Source organism: Sapajus apella, unplaced genomic scaffold (assembly GCF_009761245.1).
Source record: "Sapajus apella isolate SASKATOON/1434 unplaced genomic scaffold, GSC_monkey_1.0 scaffold49, whole genome shotgun sequence".
Lineage (NCBI taxonomy): Eukaryota > Metazoa > Chordata > Mammalia > Primates > Cebidae > Sapajus > Sapajus apella.
This window is the reverse complement of record NW_022436989.1, coordinates 16163456-16179771: the sequence shown is the minus strand read 5'-3', so window position 1 is coordinate 16179771 and position 16316 is coordinate 16163456. Positions and strand designations below refer to the sequence as shown.

The 16316-nt window shown below is 47.2% G+C and overlaps 1 protein-coding gene across 2 annotated transcripts in view; it reads right to left on the bottom strand.

Annotated features, from left to right (window-relative positions):
• The window catches only part of CUNH1orf198 (chromosome unknown C1orf198 homolog), a 31579-nt gene extending 17332 nt beyond the window's left edge, over positions 1–14247 (bottom strand). Inside the window, exons 1-2 of one of the 2 annotated variants that reach the window (XM_032242354.1) lie at positions 13238–14247; positions 290–340 (exon numbers count right to left, since the gene is read on the bottom strand). In XM_032242354.1, coding sequence (XP_032098245.1) covers positions 290–340; positions 13238–13570 — 384 coding nt within the window. In that variant the 5' untranslated portion in view covers positions 13571–14247. Of the gene's footprint in view, positions 1–289; positions 341–1661; positions 1993–13237 lie in introns of those variants that run through there. The other variant, XM_032242355.1, reaches the window with a different exon arrangement.
• Between the last annotated feature and the right edge of the window lie 2069 nt (positions 14248–16316).

Below are 16316 nucleotides of genomic sequence, written 5' to 3'. Positions count from 1 at the left end.
CCTTAACCAAGCAGGCTGGGAGCCCTAGTCAACGGGCGTCATGGGGCATCATTGGATCCCAGCTGAAAGCACTACTACTTTGAACTCTATCACCAAACCACAAACAATAGTTTCCTAATTCCTCACCATGCTCCTCCCACCCCCACCTATTTTACCAATAGTGGGTACATCCCCTGCAGCCTGGCAGTCAGGGGGCTGTCTTCTGAGTCCATCAAATGCTGAAAGAAAAATATGCAACTACTCAATTATTTTTAAAAGAATAAATAGATCTAAATTTAATCCAACTTACCCTTGTTTCCCAGGAGAAAGGGGCAGAGTGCTCATCTTGCCAAGTTATATCCTGAAATAAAAATTCAAGAGTAAACTCAAAATCCAAACACAGACATACCCCATGCAAACATCCACCCAGGACCATAGGGGAATCAAAGCTCAGGAATAATCCCAACTCCTGACTCTAAACAAGCCTGATGCTTTGACACTCTGAATATAATGTGCTGACCGTCTTGGTCAGATTTTTTCCTCACCTTTCCGGCTGAGGCTGCCAGACACTCCCCCCTCCCCAGCCAAACAGACAATAGGGAATGCCGGTGAGGCCCCACAATGGACTCAGATGAGCTGAGTCGGAATGGAAGAGAGCTTGACGGTTTTAGTAGAATCAGGCACAGACTCAGCCCTGAACAATGATTAGCTGTGTGGTCCTGGGAAGAGGACTTAGACTTTCTGAGCCTCAGTTTTCTCATTTGTAAAAGCAGAATGATACTTCCCTTGCAGGGTTGTTGTAAGGATTAAATGAGGTAATCTAGGAAAAGAATGTCAGGCCCTAATCTGCCAGTCAATGCCAATACAGGAGGAGCTCCCCTCCCCAACAGGCCTACCGGAGCGCTCAAGGGCATGGATCAGCAGAATCAATGAAGAAAAATGCCAATGTAATGCATGTGACTAATTATAACAAGAACTCTGAAATCACTCCCCACCCCCACCAAACAGAACAGGATAGAAAGAGCCCCGTAGAACCATCACTACAAATTTGACCTTGGATCCAGTATGTTTTGTTCACCGGCCTGCACAAATGACTTGGGAAAACCACCTTTCCTTAGATCCCACCCCTCTACCTGCAGTTATTCCAGTGCTAGCAAATGTCTCATCTGTGTCCAGCTTCAACTGGGTAACGTTTGTTTGTTTGTTTGTTTGTGTGTTTGTTTTAAGAGATGGGGTCTAGGTATACTGCCCAGGCTGGACTCAAACTCCTGGGCTCTAGCAAAGCTCCTGCCTTGGTGTCTGGAACAGCTGGGACTATAGGTGGGCACCATGTCTGACTGCTTCTGCAGGGATATTTTCAGAATCAAAAATCAGGACACATTGGGTGATACAGGCTAAAATGGGATAAAATATTTGAAAGTGAGATCATATCCATATCTCCCCCAAACTCCAGGTGATATATGTCCTTCCTAAAGCATCCCTGGATAAATGTCTTCTTCCCACCCACAGGTACACTGACTGCCCCCCCAAGTCAGGTGGTCTGGCTTCCCTCTCCTCTAAAGGGCAAACCAGTTCTGCCCACAGACCCTCTTCTTTCAGCTTCTGACAAAGCCTAGGCCACCCCAGCTTAGCCTCAGACACTGGGGGCAAACGCCAGTGCCCACGCAGGGGGAGTGCCTCACCAACACATTAAGTGTACACTCTCAGCCTTCCAGACCCAGAGGTTGTGTTCTCTGTGCAGACACCTCCTAACATGAATGGCCAGTGGGAGATCAGTCTTTGAACTCCAATAACGAAGGCATGCCAGGGTCTGAGCAGCTGAAGGCCTATTCCCAAGAAGCTGGGACAGGGAAGGAAGTGTGTGATGACTCCTCAGCACAGCCCAAGCACGGCCAACCCTAGACAACAAGGGCAACAGAGCAGAGCCTTTGTCCACTCCTCTATCCCCAGAGCCCGGAAGACTCTCGACTGCCCAGAGCAGATGCTCATTCACTCTTTGAAAGTATGTGAATAAACAAACTTTGTACAAACCCGACCCTTTCACAGGTGATTCTCCCCACAATCTCCCCCGCCCCCACTCACACTCCCCAAGACTTCCCAATGTGAGGGCACAGGCTCTTCACAGCTCCTGGCCCCAGGAGGAAGAGCCAGCCACCGACAAGGTAGAAATCCCGATCTGTGTCCCCATGGCTGTGCTGTGTGCCTTGGTGGCTGTGCAGTGGGGACTGGTACATTTGTGGCACAAATACTTCACAAATACTGGGGATAAAGGGCATGGAAAACCCAGAGAGGGGACTGTCGAAAGGCCAGAACCCAGGTCTTTATTTTCCCAGGAATGCATATAAAAGGACTAAGTACATTTGTATCAGGAAAAAAACACCAATAACAAAGATACTAGTTATAAATATTAAGAACTACAAAAGTGGGGGAAAACCCTGCAAACTGGGTTAAGCTGCATTAAAGTGTTTCAAACAGTCAGTTCTGAGAACCACAGTGTGTGCAACTAGTCAACGTGTGCACAATAAGATGACCCCCATCCTCAAAGTGTTACAGACATTCTCCTGTAATGCCATTTGCTTATGATCCTGACTTCTGACCTGGTCGGTATGCATTACCTCATGGCTGTCAGGCAAAACTGTTAAAAATGAGAGGGACCACTGCCTTTTTGTTTGGAATTTCAGTTAAACTCAAGTTACCTCCCAATGTACAAACTTTGTTTCTCCAAAAATGGAAATGGATGCCTGGAGGAATGTGAGTTACCGAAGTTTTGCGATTAGATGTCTCTCAGCAGAGGCGGAGGGCCAGCCTTCAGCTATAGAGGCTCTCTGTACATGCGAGGGGTACAGTTAGGCTAAATAACCAAAGGCCCTAAAATCCTATGATCTCAGAACCCTCTGAGTTCCTTTTAGAGGTAATCAAACAAGAAGGCCCTTGTTTTCACATGGGACATATAAAAGAGGCTGATGGAATATACACACCATTGATTCTAGTCAATCATTCATTAACTCTTCATGAATAAATGAACTCTGCACAAGCCTGGATATTTTCACTGTTTGAGTTTCCTGCCCAGCCTCCACATTCCACACTCACACTCTCCCGAAGAATTCACCAGCTCAGCTCTTAGCCCCAGGACGAAGAGCCAGCCAGGCACAGGGTAGAGGAGAGATCCAGCTTTGGATCTTTGGAAAAAGGTAAATGGAAATCAACTGGCAAAGGTGCTCCTTCCATCCAGAATCCAACAGGCCACTGGCCACCCAAATGGAAAGAAGAAGTATGTGAATACCTGTGGGGCAGGCAGGAGGCAGGCCCATTGGCCAGGGAGGGGCATGATGGAGCTGGACTCTCCTGTTCGTCCTTATGATTCTAAATATTAATTATGTAACTTGAGCCCCTTTGAAATCTGCAAAGATTAAAATGATAAGGCTTTTGGCTTTGCTTGGAAGATGGTTCCGTACAAGACTCTGAGGAACAAAGACTTAGCCTGGAGCTTGGAGACAGCCGACTCTCCAGTGGCTAAAACCCGTATCAGCTGAAATTCCAAGAGGGTCACAGGAGGAGAAAGGGTCACACTGTGATTTCTCCCCAACTTAGTGTCGAGTCAATAGTCTTTTGTTTGCTCCAGCAAGAAACAAAGTCAAGGGGCAGATTCCTTGGGTTTCTGTAATTCTGGGCTCATAAAAAACACTAAAGCGCTTTACAAAAATAAACATGCCAAACAAAAACGTGATGGAAGCTCTGATGTCAGCCGTCGGCTGCACGCTCCAGCCACAAAAAGCATTGGGCAATAACAGGCTCCCTAGGCTGTTGGATGCAAATGGCATCAGAATTGTAAAGTGGCCACACCCACTCACACGCATACGGTCCTTTCCTTTCTTCTACTCCCATGGTGACCAGCAGGCAACCAAAACGAGGCCAGGCGCATGCTTTCGGACAAATCCCATGTGCTTTTTCTAGGATTGCTTGGAAGGCCCTCCCACCCCGCTCTCCGGCACCTAGGATCTGAAATCATCTAAGTGCCAAAACACATCTGCTACTTAGGCCAGTAGGCTTCATGTTGGCCAGGAGTTATCCTCAAATTCCGTGAGCGGTAACCATACCAAAGCCAGCACTGAATCTCTCCAGAAACAAAGACTTCTTTGGAGAACAGCATAGAAAGATGCCTCGGGTCACCAAATCCCAGAGGAGAAAGCCAAGAAGCAGAGGGGAAGCTACAGAAAGCCACCAGAAACACAGAGCACTCGGCAATTATCAGAGGCCAGTCCCCATGCAGCTCCAAGTACTCCAGGATAGACACACACACAAACGACCTTTTCCTCTAACATTCCAGGGACCTTGAGTACTTGCTTTTCTCTGGGAAACGTTCATCCAATTCAGTGTGTACCTCCTAAATCCTAAATGAAACAGAATCTTAAAAAAAAAAAAAAGAACATATATTTTTTGCCCATAGTACTGGAATACGTTTGCATGGTATCTCCAGCGTTTACTTCTCTACTTGTTGATAAAAAATGGATACTGGAGGGTTTAAGAACTCTGTGGTTCCTAGGCACTTTTATTTTTGGAGGCTGCAACCAGACGTGTGTTGGATCAGGCTTGCACCAATTAACGAGAGTTGATTATAAAATTTTGAGTACTTTCTTGAAGCTGTTGTTAAACATTTTGTTTAACTGCCATGATTAAAAAGGTAAATTATAGAAACATGTGATTAAATCCATTGTATTAAAAATAAAGGTAATATGCTTCACATCCCCAAGTCTGGCTACTATCAAAAAACAGAAAATAGAAAGTGTTGGTGAGGATGTGGAGGCATTGGAACCCTTGTGCACTATTGCTGGGAATGTAAGATGGTGCAGCCATTACACAAAACAGGCCGGCAGTTCCTCAAAAAATTACACATACAATTCCAGCAATTTCGTTCATAGATATATATCCAAAAGAACTGGAAGCAGGGACTCAGAGATCCTTATGCCCCAGTGTTTACAGCTGTGTTATTCACAACAGCCAAAAGATGAAAGCAACCAGGTATCCATTGACAAATGAATGCATAAACAAAATGTGCTCTATCCATACAATGGAATATTATTCAGTCTTAAAAAGGAAGGAAATTCTGATACATGCTTCAACATGGATGAACCTTGAAGACATTATGCTTAGTGAAATAAGCCAGACACGAGGACAAAAATCATACGATTCCACTTATATAAGGTACCTAGAGTAGGCCAAATCAGAGACAGAAAGTAGAATAGAGGTTACCAGGGACAGAGACCGAGAAATGGAGAGTTATTGTTTAACATATTCAGAGTTTAATTGTTTAAAGGATATAGTTTCACTTCAATAATAACAAGTTCTGGAAATGGATGGTGGTGATGATCGCAAACATTGTGGCTGTACTAAATGCCACGGACTATACACAGAAAAGTGATTAAAATGGTAAATTTTATGTTGTATGTATCTTACCACAATAAAAAGTCATGGGAAGACATGGAGAAAACTCAAATGAATATCATTAAGTGGGAGAAGCCAATCTAAAAAGGCTACATATTGTATGATTCCAGCTATAGGATATTCTGGGAAAGGCAAAACTACACAGACAGTAAAAAGACCAGTGGCTGCCGGAGCCTGGGGGCGGGAGGCGTGAGGAGGTGGTGCGCGGAGGATGTTTGTCAAGGCCGTGGCTCCCTCTGTATGATACCATCAAGGTGTACACCTCAAAGAGCGACCCCCAGTGTAAACCAGAGACTTTGGGTGACGAGGATAAAAACAATGCAGGTTCATTGATTGTAATCAGTGCACCACTCTGGTTTAGGATGTTGATGGTGGAGAAGGCCGTGTGCCTATGCACGTCTTTGTGTACATTTTGGGAATGGTCTGTGTGGGAACTCCCTGTACTTTCTGTTCAATTTTGCTGGAACCTAAAGCTACTCTAAAACCTGAATTTTTTTTTTAAAGTGTGCCCCCCAAAACAAAAAGATAAAGAAACAGTCAAAACTCATCATTTCAATATAGTTACTATTATCCATGCTCTTGAGGTTATTTGCATCCATTGTACGTGCAAGGTGGAAATACCACATAGCACGGTGCATTCCACGAATCACGCCGAAAGCATGCGGCTGCATGGTGGAGTATCTGGTCACGGCAATCGGCAAATGCTAGAAGTCAGGGCTAGTTCGCCTCATTCCCCTAGAGTTGGCTGTTAAACATTTACCAGCACACCACGGCTACAACCATAATAAACAACCTGATATTCATCACATTCTACAAGTGTTTCTGGTGTGTGGACGGATAGCGCTTGCAGAGGGCACTGTCCGGCACGGGGCTCCATTAGGGCCTCCACGAGCTGCTCCAGAAAAAAACAGCTGCTGCATGGGGAGTGAGGGGCTCTCTGGGGTGATTCTAAAGTAGTGTCAGGACCCTGGAGCCTGGCAAAGTGCCTACTGATGCCAGAAATGGCCACAGTCTTCCGGAAGACCGTAAATCAGGAGAGTTTCTAGTTGATACCTGTGGCATTTTGGCTTGAAGGTAAGAAATGTAAACAGAAATGCTATAAACTAGAGAAATAAGGCTTAGACAGCAGAGCATGTGAGCAGGACAGAAAGCCCCATAGGTTGCAGAGTGTGTCACCCTGTAGTGATGCCAGGTGGCCTGGGCATCTTGGCTCATCCAGGGTGGAGCACATTGTTCCTGGTGAGCTCTGTGGTGCCCGTCACTACCTCAGAGATGCCAGAGCCTGTCCTGTGGATCAACTATCAGGCTTAATTACTGAGTGACAACACTGGTTGTTGTCATTGTAATGACAGCACCCTAGACATGTTGGCCAACTGAGAGTCTGCCATCCGCAGCTCCATGCACAAATTCAACAGTGCTTCTACTATAGTTACTTCTATATTTATTTCTCTATAAATAAATATATTACAGGTAATATAGGAGGTAAACACACTCCTTGGTATTTACCCAGATGAAATGAAAACTTAGGTCCACACAAAAAACCTACACACAGATGTTTATAGCAGCTTTACTCATAATTGTCAAAACCTGAAGCAACCAAGATTTGTTTCAGTTATTGGATAAGTAAACTGTGATATATCCAGACAATGGAACATTATTTAGCAAGAAAAAGAAGTGAGCTACCAAGCCATACAAAGACATGGAAGTACCTTAAATGAGTATCACTAAGCGAAAGAGGCCAATCTCAAAGGGCTGCATACAGTATGAATCCAACCATACTACATTCTGGAAAAGGCAAAACCATGGAGAGAGTTAAAATATCGTTGGTTGCCAGGGGTTGGAGGGAGGGATGAATAAGTGGAGCACAGAGGATGATGCGGGCAGTGAAGCTCCTCTGTGAGATATGACAGTGGTGGGTTCGTGTCATGACACATCTGTCAAGATCCACACAGTGCACAACCCAAGAGTGAACCCTACACTATGGACTTTGGGTGATAACGATGTGTCAATGTATGTTCATCAGTTGTCACAGATGCACCACTGTGGCATGAACGTTGACCGTGGGAGACCCAGAGAGGTAATGAGAACTTTTACTTTCTGCCCAATTTTTGCTGTGAACCTAAAACTGCTCTAAAAAATTAAGTCTATTTAAAAAGAGGAGAGTAAGGAAGAATGACTAAAATATGTTATTTTTTTTACCAACTGCTTATTTTTAGGAAGTATTGTTTACATATTTATGGAATGGATGCTTTTCCCTTTGACTTGTAATATTTTTAACTCTGCTGAGATAAGGGGGTTTCCATAACTGGAAATACAATACTGCAGTTCCAAAGACAGAAAAACAGTCCAGATTTAACCACTGGGCATGTTGTTCACCATGAATACAAATTCAGAAACTCAGGCCTCCACAGATCACAGCCAAACAAAAACTCAGCACGAGTGTGGCAATGGGAACAGGATACAGAATAGGTGGAGGAAAGTCTAAAGAAATGAGCAAAATACAACACAAAGTCTAAACAGATAGGTCTCACCTGCCTACCTTCCTTCCTTCCCTCCTTCAGAAGAAGAAGAAGAAGAAATAGACATTTTCTCCAGGACTACAGGAATCCCTTGCTTAGAGTGTAAAAGTGACTCTTACCAATTAAAAGATGACTCCACACCTGTTGCCATGCTTCTTGACCTCCCTCCCTGCATGACAGTGACCAAGTCACTTCATTTCTTTGCTAAACCTGTTCCCTGGCTGTCACAGGGCCACCCTCCCATAGGAGCCAGCAGGCAGAGAAGCCTGGGGAGGAGAGGCCTAAGCTGCCCTCTTAGCTCCCCAGGCACCAGGCCAGGAGCTACTCAGGGCAAAGAACCCACAACGTGCAAGGGAAGCTCACAGAACAGGCCCAGCCACCCTCTCCTCTCAGCCTGTGGAACTGGATTTGAAGCAGGGTCATCTCAACTCCTACCCAGGGCCCCAGGTAGAGGGACTCAGAAAACCCTGCCATCCTTTCTAAAACATCCATGGATACGCCAGGCAGAAGGTGGAAATCAAAATTCAAACATTCCATCTTACTTAAAAAATGAGTCCAAAATGCTGAGAAAGCAACTCACTAATTTACTTTTTTTCTTTTATATTTTATGTCAGATTACAAAAAGAAAAAACCAATCTGCTAAAGGGAAAGGGGACGAGAAGCCCTCACGTGTCACTGGTTCTGCACTGAGAGGCCAAACAGCCAGCCAAACTCAAATCTAACAAAGTTGTAATGCTCAAGGAAAGTTCTGAAGAGTCTGATTCCACCAGCTGTTTTATAATGCTGTATGGTTTGAAACTTTTAAAAATAACGTACAGGTAAAAACTTTTATAATAAATTAGTTTATTTCAGAAGGCAAACATCTAGGCTGGCCAGCACAGAGGCCCCCTAGGTTTGCAGACAGGCCTTTTAGCAGATAGCCCTGAAGACACAGAGCGGGTGCAGCAGCTCAGCAGTTTGCTAAACATAGGTACCCATGCCTGCAACACCTGTGGAGTCCTTCAGCCTAAGACTAAGAGGCCACAGGCAATGCAGCAGATATAGGGAGTCAAAAACAGCTTCAGAAAAGGAAGCTGTGGCTGAGAGGAGTAAGAAAGCATACAGCAAGTCCCCAGGTTCCTGTAGGAGGGGCAGAGATGAAGGCGCTGGGGGCACACGGCAGTGGATCATGCCAAGCTGTTGAAGAGGGAACAGAGCTGTCTGGCTCCAGGGTCTCTAAAAATCCACGTTCTACAACATGTGAAACCTTGATCAGAGATCTGGAAACACTCTTCCTGCCCAGCTCCACCTTATGGAGAGGTGGCTGAGGCACATGGGACCACGTGAACAAGATGCCCCAGCTGCTCCAAATTCCCCAGTCATCTGCTTAGGGCCCATCTGGAGCCAAGAATGTCACACAGAACCTGGAACTCTGGAACTCTCACCATGTATTCAGATCTTGCTAGATCAGTGACAAGGAGATTAGGGGTAGGAGCAGGGAGCAACACATTCCTAACAATTCAGAAGTATGTGTGTTTTACTCCTTTTGGATAACAGGAAACAGCAGAAGCAGACCTTCTAAAATGAAAACCTTTCCCCTCCCAAAGAAAACCATTCCCGAAACCCTACTGCTGGAGAAAGAACAAGGCAATCAAGCAGCACACGTGAAAGACTGTCAAAAGAATCCATTTGCAAGCATGCCTTAATGTTCTCACCAAAATACTGGACCAAAAATGCATGTCCCCAGTATCCGTGCCTGCTCCAGCAAGCTTGAAAGAAACTTTGTGAGCCATTGGTTCTGTCGCCAGACTTCATGGAGGGGCAAACTACCCCTTCAGAGGGGCGGCACCTGGCTGCCCGCATGGCCCGGAGGAGAATCCAGGTCTTGGGGCTCTGCGGGCTCCTCTCCTTTTGCTGGTTGAGAAATGTTCTTCCAGCAGCAGCTCCAGATTCTCCACAAAAGGGGGTCGGGTGGCTGTGGAAGGGACTGGGGCCTAGGTTAAAGCTATACTTCTGTGCCTTTTTACTAAGATCATATATTCACCAGAGGGATTTTTAAAGGAGTTGGTAAAGATTATGGAATGACTACATATCCCAAGCTAGAATGCCTTGTCTCTAATATAATAGGTCTTGAGAATTATTTACTCAGTTGATTCCCAAGGAAGCAAGAATCTAAAGACTGATAGGTCCCTTCACGGCCTCAATACTCAAAGGCAGCAACCTCCTTCCCTGAGGAGAACCAGGTTAAGTCCTCAAGGCAAGGGGCCATCTGGGCCTCAACCCAGAGGATGGGGATGAAAACACACACAGATGCCACACCTGTCAGATGCACAGACAACTTCAGTGAGTGAACCGAGCCCCTGACCACATTCAGGACCACCAAGATCTGTGATCAGCACATATAATCAATTTCTATTTGTTCCTGAAATACATAAAAATGTCTAGAAGAAGCTGGGCACAGTGGCTCACGCCTGTAATCCCAGCACTTTGGGAGGCCGAGGCGGGTGGATCACGAGGTCAAGAGATCGAGACCATCCTGGTCAACATGGCAAAACCCTGTCTCTACTAAAAAGTACAAAAAATTAGCTGGGCATGGTGGCGCGTGCCTGTAATCCCAGCTACTCAGGAGGCTGAGGCAGGAGAATTGCCTGAACCCAGGAGGCGGAGGTTGCCGTGAACGGAGATCACGCCATTGCACTCCAGCCTGGGTAACAAGAGCGAAACTCCATCTAAAAAAAACAAAACAAAACAAAACAAAAAAAAAAATGTCTAGAAGATGGTCACCACATTTGGAGGCTATATTTGTATGCTCTGACTTAAAATGTTGCTATGTGAGATAGAAAAACATTACTGGCAATGGGGCAGAGGGTACTGTTCAAAGAAATAGGCAGAGTCCTTCAGGGCAGCAAAAAGGGCTGTGAAGGCCCCAGGACCACATCAGAAGACTGACCAAGTGGCAAGGGACAGAGGGCCTCACTCTGTCTAGTTTACAGTCCTTTAGGACAAATTTGGGGCCACCCATTCAGGAGGAACCTCTGTTCAGCAGCCTACTCTGTCCTTATCCATCATCCCTGTGCCCAGGAGCTGGCCCACCTCCATGAATGATCTCCTGGGGAAAACAATGGGATCACTGACTCCACTTTGGTGCCAACCTCTGGCCCTGTCCAGGGGAATTTTAATTCCCTACTGCTATTAACCTACACAGCCACTGCAGGCAAAAACGTAACCCGGCCACGTTCCTATGTACCTCTCTTAAAATTCAGGGTCTATCTGTCCCTCCACCATCTGAGCTCAGGTTAGTCAGAGGCATTTCGGAACATACTCTTAGCTGGTTTTGCAAAGCTGAGATTCAATTCTCCTGAGTTGCTCCTGGAAGGACATGCAGGCACCACAGCATAGCACAGTTCCACTTGCTTTTTTTTTTTTTTTTTTTTTCGGACGGAGTTTCGCTTTTGTTACCCAGGCTGAAGTGCAATGGCGCGATCTCGGCTCACCGCAACCTCCGCCTCCTGGGTTCAGGCAATTCTCCTGCCTCAACCTCCTGAGTAGCTGGGATTACAGGCACACGCCACCATGCCCAGCTAATGTTTTGTATTTTTAGTAGAGACGGGGTTTTAAATCACATTGAGTTTACAAATTCAGAAACAGCTCAGTCTGGCACCAGATGAGGAATGAGAATAAAAAATTAACTTGGCCACATTCTTCCTCGTCAGTAATACTGGGCTCTTCTATGACACAGGCTTTTTGATCATGAGTGGGCGTGTAGATATTCTTAGCTAGACACCAACTAAGGGAAAATGACAGTCACTCTCCAACATTTGTAAGTACTTAGAAGTTTACTTCCTCTCATATTTATTCGTGACTCTTCCAAAGGAGTGCTGCCTGCTTTTTCATCCCCCAAATCTGAGTGCACGCACTACACACGTCTTTATAAATATGCATATTTTCCCACTGAAAATGTTTCAGCTCTAGGAATACATTTTAAAACCTATATTTTCCCCTCCCCAGTTTACCACACCCTTGTTTTTTCTGGCAAAGCCATCAGAATTTGAAGTCCAGTAGAGAATTTCCTTTCATTTCCATCAGAACAAAGCAGTGTTAGCAACACCCTTCAGTCATTTTACTTTTCCCTTGCATTAAAGTGAGTTTATGACCACGAACACGTTGTATTAATAAATGTCTCAGCACACCCAAGCCTGAAAATCTGATCGAAACCTCCTTTACTTGAATTCCGTCCACAATCCACAACTTTCTCCGGGGAAACAAATTCTCCCAGCTTCTCCTCCCTCTAGCCTAAGCAACAGCCTCAAGAGCAAGTGATTTCTTTCTCATACTTCTTGCTCTGTTCGACTTTGTCCCTCACGGCAAAAGTTGACTTTAAAGGCCAAACAGCCACAGCACAAATTCTAATGGCACCAAACAGGCTTTGGTTAATCACATTTCTAAGAAAAAGAAGACTAAGTTTCTGAACCCCACAGAACAGTCAGGCCTTTGTGACTAAGTGTGGGTCATCCCTGAGCTTTCTATGGAACAGATTCAGCATTGCTACCTTCACAATGACTGCCCCTCTAGAAGTCTGGATAGTGTTTAGATCTGAGACCTAAACATGCCCTGTTATGTAGCCAAGACTTGCTGGAGCACATTTAAACTAATCATCCCTTAGTGTTTTGGTGGAAAACAGGGTCACCATGCTCACCCCTAAAACATACCCTGGGTGTTGTGCTCACTCGGAAAGCATCTTAGGGTGATGGGTGGGTTTCCCTCCTTATCTTGGAAGACATCTCTTCTTTCTTGTTACCTGGCTTGGCAATTTTACTTTCCCCATACATCTCATCACAAGTATTCATATTAATATCTATCATATGCTGAGTTAATTAATATCTTTAATATCTATCACGGGCTGGCACGGGGTGGGCGTTATCCCTATTTTACACAGTGGAAACTGAGGCTCGAAGAAGTTAATTCATTCACGGCCATACAGGTGGTAAGTGGCGGAGCTGGATTAAAACCCGGGCTTGTCTGGTTTAAAATTGCTTGTTGTTTCCACTTCGGTCAGCCTCGCTTAAGAGCAGCTCGGGGAGACGTCTCTGGAGTCCGTGCGAGCCGGTGGAGCAGATCTAGATGGAGGTTTCTTAACCAACTCCCCCCGCGGAGCCCCCATCTCCCGACCTTCGGCTCTGGGACTCCCTTCCCATTCCATTTTTCTTTCCAGCCCCTACCAACTGCGGAGGGGGGCACACGCCGGCAGGTGCCCCCCAGGCAGGGGCGCCTCGGGGCGCGAGGCGGGGAAGAGGGTCGGCAGCCAGGCCCGCACCTACCTCGTCCCCAAAGCGCACCACCTTCTGGCCCGTGGGGCCGCGCAGGCTGGGGAAGCGCGCGAGCTCCTCCGAGTCCCCGGGGTCTCGGGGCTCCAGGGCGCGCGGCCCCACCAGGCACCGGTCGATGATCTCGTCCTGCTGCGCGGGCGGCAGCCGCGCCCACTCGGGCCCGTACTTCTCGCGGATCTTCTCCTTGTCCTGCATGATCTTCCTGGCCATAGGACTCAGCGACGAGAAGTAGGTGAAGCGCTTTCGCTCCCGGTCGTCCAGAGGCCGGTTCCCGCTCATGACCGCCGAGCGCGAGGCCGCGATCGCCGCCGCCATGGACGCCATGCCCGGCCTGCCCGCCACTCCCCGCCCCGCCCCGCCCCGCGCTGTCCCCGCCCCCGCCCCGCCCGGAGCCACGCCCCCTCCGGGAACCCCGCCCTTCACCGCCGCGGACCCGGGTCTCCCAGCCAACCCAGCTCCCCAAGCCCCGGGACCGCCGCCATCCGCGGCTGCCTCCCCGGGAGCTCCTCTCTCCGCGCCCCACCGCTTTTGACCCCGTCGCAGACCCGGACCGGCCCCGCTTTACGCCTCCATAGTGGATTCCCGCGGTGCCCGCAGGTTTCGGGCTCCCCTTGGCCGGCTCAGGTGGGGGCCGGCGCGTCCCCGAGCCCGCGCCCGGCGCTCTGAGAGGCTGGCCGTGGTTCATTCCCGGTAGTGACCGCCATAGCGCCACGTGGCCACTGCTTGACAAAGGAAACTTTTTTCAACCTCCAGGGAGCCTGAGAAAGCCCCGGCATTTCGGGGCCGAGCCGCTGGCTGCCTGGCTTCTGTTTTTACTCCTTTCCTCCTGTCCCTTTCCCGGGCGAGCCACCTTCTCTGCTTTCTCTGATCCCCTTCGGGCCGCTGAGCCCGGGGCCTGGCGCGGTGAGCTGCAGATAGCCGAGGGCGCAGGGTAGCCCGGAGGCCGGAGGGTCGTCACCCGGGAGGCTGGACCGGTGCGGGGCGTCAGGTGCTCAAGGAAAGGCAGCTCCCGCCGGCCCTGAGGGTGCTTGAAGTACCCGGTGGCCCAAGTGCCTTTTTCCCAACCGCAGGAGCTCAGAACGCCAGGACTGACCGGTGTGGGGCCGGTGCGCCACTGCCCATGAAGAGGTTTTCCCCAAACCGACCCCGCGGCCTTTGCCTCCTCTCGTGCTACAGATGAAAGGGCAAGACATATTATGGAATCTCAGAAATTACAGGAACTCTTGGCAGTTCTATATTTGCTAACAAACCGAAGAGAAGCAGAAAGTTTTCAGACTCGGAGGCGACATCCCAACAGCAGGGGGCCAGGGTTTGTAATTTTGGGGTGTGTCCCAGACCACGAAATTAAAATTATAGAGAGCCCCTACTTCCCCGGACCCCCTCTCCCAATCTGACTGATTTTAACAAGACTAACAGGACTCAGCTGTGTCCACTCGTAAAATAAAAAAACCAAAAGCCAGCATTTCAGCTTTTAGGGTCTTTGCTTGGATAATTCTGAACACAAAAGTAGAAATAACTTGCAAAGTCCTATTTTAAATATGAGATGGTCTCATCTTCCGGCCCAGAAATCCTCAGAATATTTTTGGAATGTCATAGTGTGGCAGGCTCTACAGTGAAAGACGTTATTATCAACAATGTTCACCACGTAATATATTGAAGCAGGGAAAAGCAGGAACCACCAAATATAGCCTGGGTTGCACAGTAAGTGGAGGATTATTTATGAGACCGGAAGTTTAAGGACAGTTTTTTGGGGCATGATCTTCTTGTTTCAGCTGATGCTAGAGAAGCTCAGTACACTGACCTGAATCCCACTGATTTCTCTCCTCTAATCCTTGTTTAATAATGTAGGTAATGTTTAAAGATGTATTCTTGAAATTAACACCCTCGGGCTTGCTTTGATATTCACATAAGAAGCTGTCTATACCCTTGGAGACTTGATCTCATGCTGTTTTCAAAGCAGTTGTAAAAATAATTATTGCTTTCAAAAAAAAAAAAAAAAAAAGATCCACAACCCCAAAGGGTGTTTTGCTCCTCCAATAATTGATTGCCAAAGAAGTTTTCAAAATAATAAAAGCGTGAGATAATGCAGGGACATTGGCCAAAGTATGTAAAGTTCATGATCTGGATGATAAGGGGGTAACTAAAGAAAAATTCTTCCAGATTATGAGAAGAAACTCAGGGGAATTAAAATATGGCTCTAACAGATGACTTGGCTGAAATTAGAAACATTTTTTTACATATATCTTTATCTACTCCTGGAGGGAATAAAAATAGCCAAACCCCAGCCGGGCACAGTGGCTCATGCCTGTAATCCCAGCACTTTGGGAGGCTGAGCCAGGCCTCCCATGAGGCCTCCATGAGGTCAGGAGATGGAGACCAGCCTGGCCAATATGGTAAAACCCTGTCTCTACTAAAAATACAAAAATTAGCCAGATGTGGTTGCGTGCACCTGTAATTCCAGTTAGGAGGCTGAGGCAGGAGAATCGCTTGAACCAAGAAGTCGGAGGTTGCAGTGAGGCGAGATCCTGCTACTGTACTCCAGCCAGGTAACAGAGCAAGACTTTGTCTCAAAAAAAAAAAACAAAAAAACTCCACATATGTAATTAGGTGATATGGCCTGATTGTGTATGTCTCCCCAAAATTCACATGTTGAAATCCTAACTGGTAAGATGATATGGGGCCTTTGGGGAGATGGTTAGGTCAGCAGGGCAGAGCCCTCATGAATGGGACTGGTGCCCCTGTAAGAGTCTCAAGGGAGCTTACTTGCCCCACCCACCATGTGACCATACAGCAAGAAGGTACCATCAGAAGACAAAAGCTATGAGCCAGGAAGCAGAACCAGACACCAAGTCTGCTGGTGCCTTGATCTCAGGCTTCCCAGCTTCCAGGTCTGTGAGAAATAAATTCCCATTGATGATACTCACTTTATGGTGTTTTGTTACAGTGGCCCGAATGGACCAGACTTAAAATAATGCGGGATGGCTGTGGTGCTAAGCACCCATCTCAGTCCCTTTGGGACATTGTACCATAGACTGGGTGACTTCAGCAATAAACATTTATTTCTTACAGT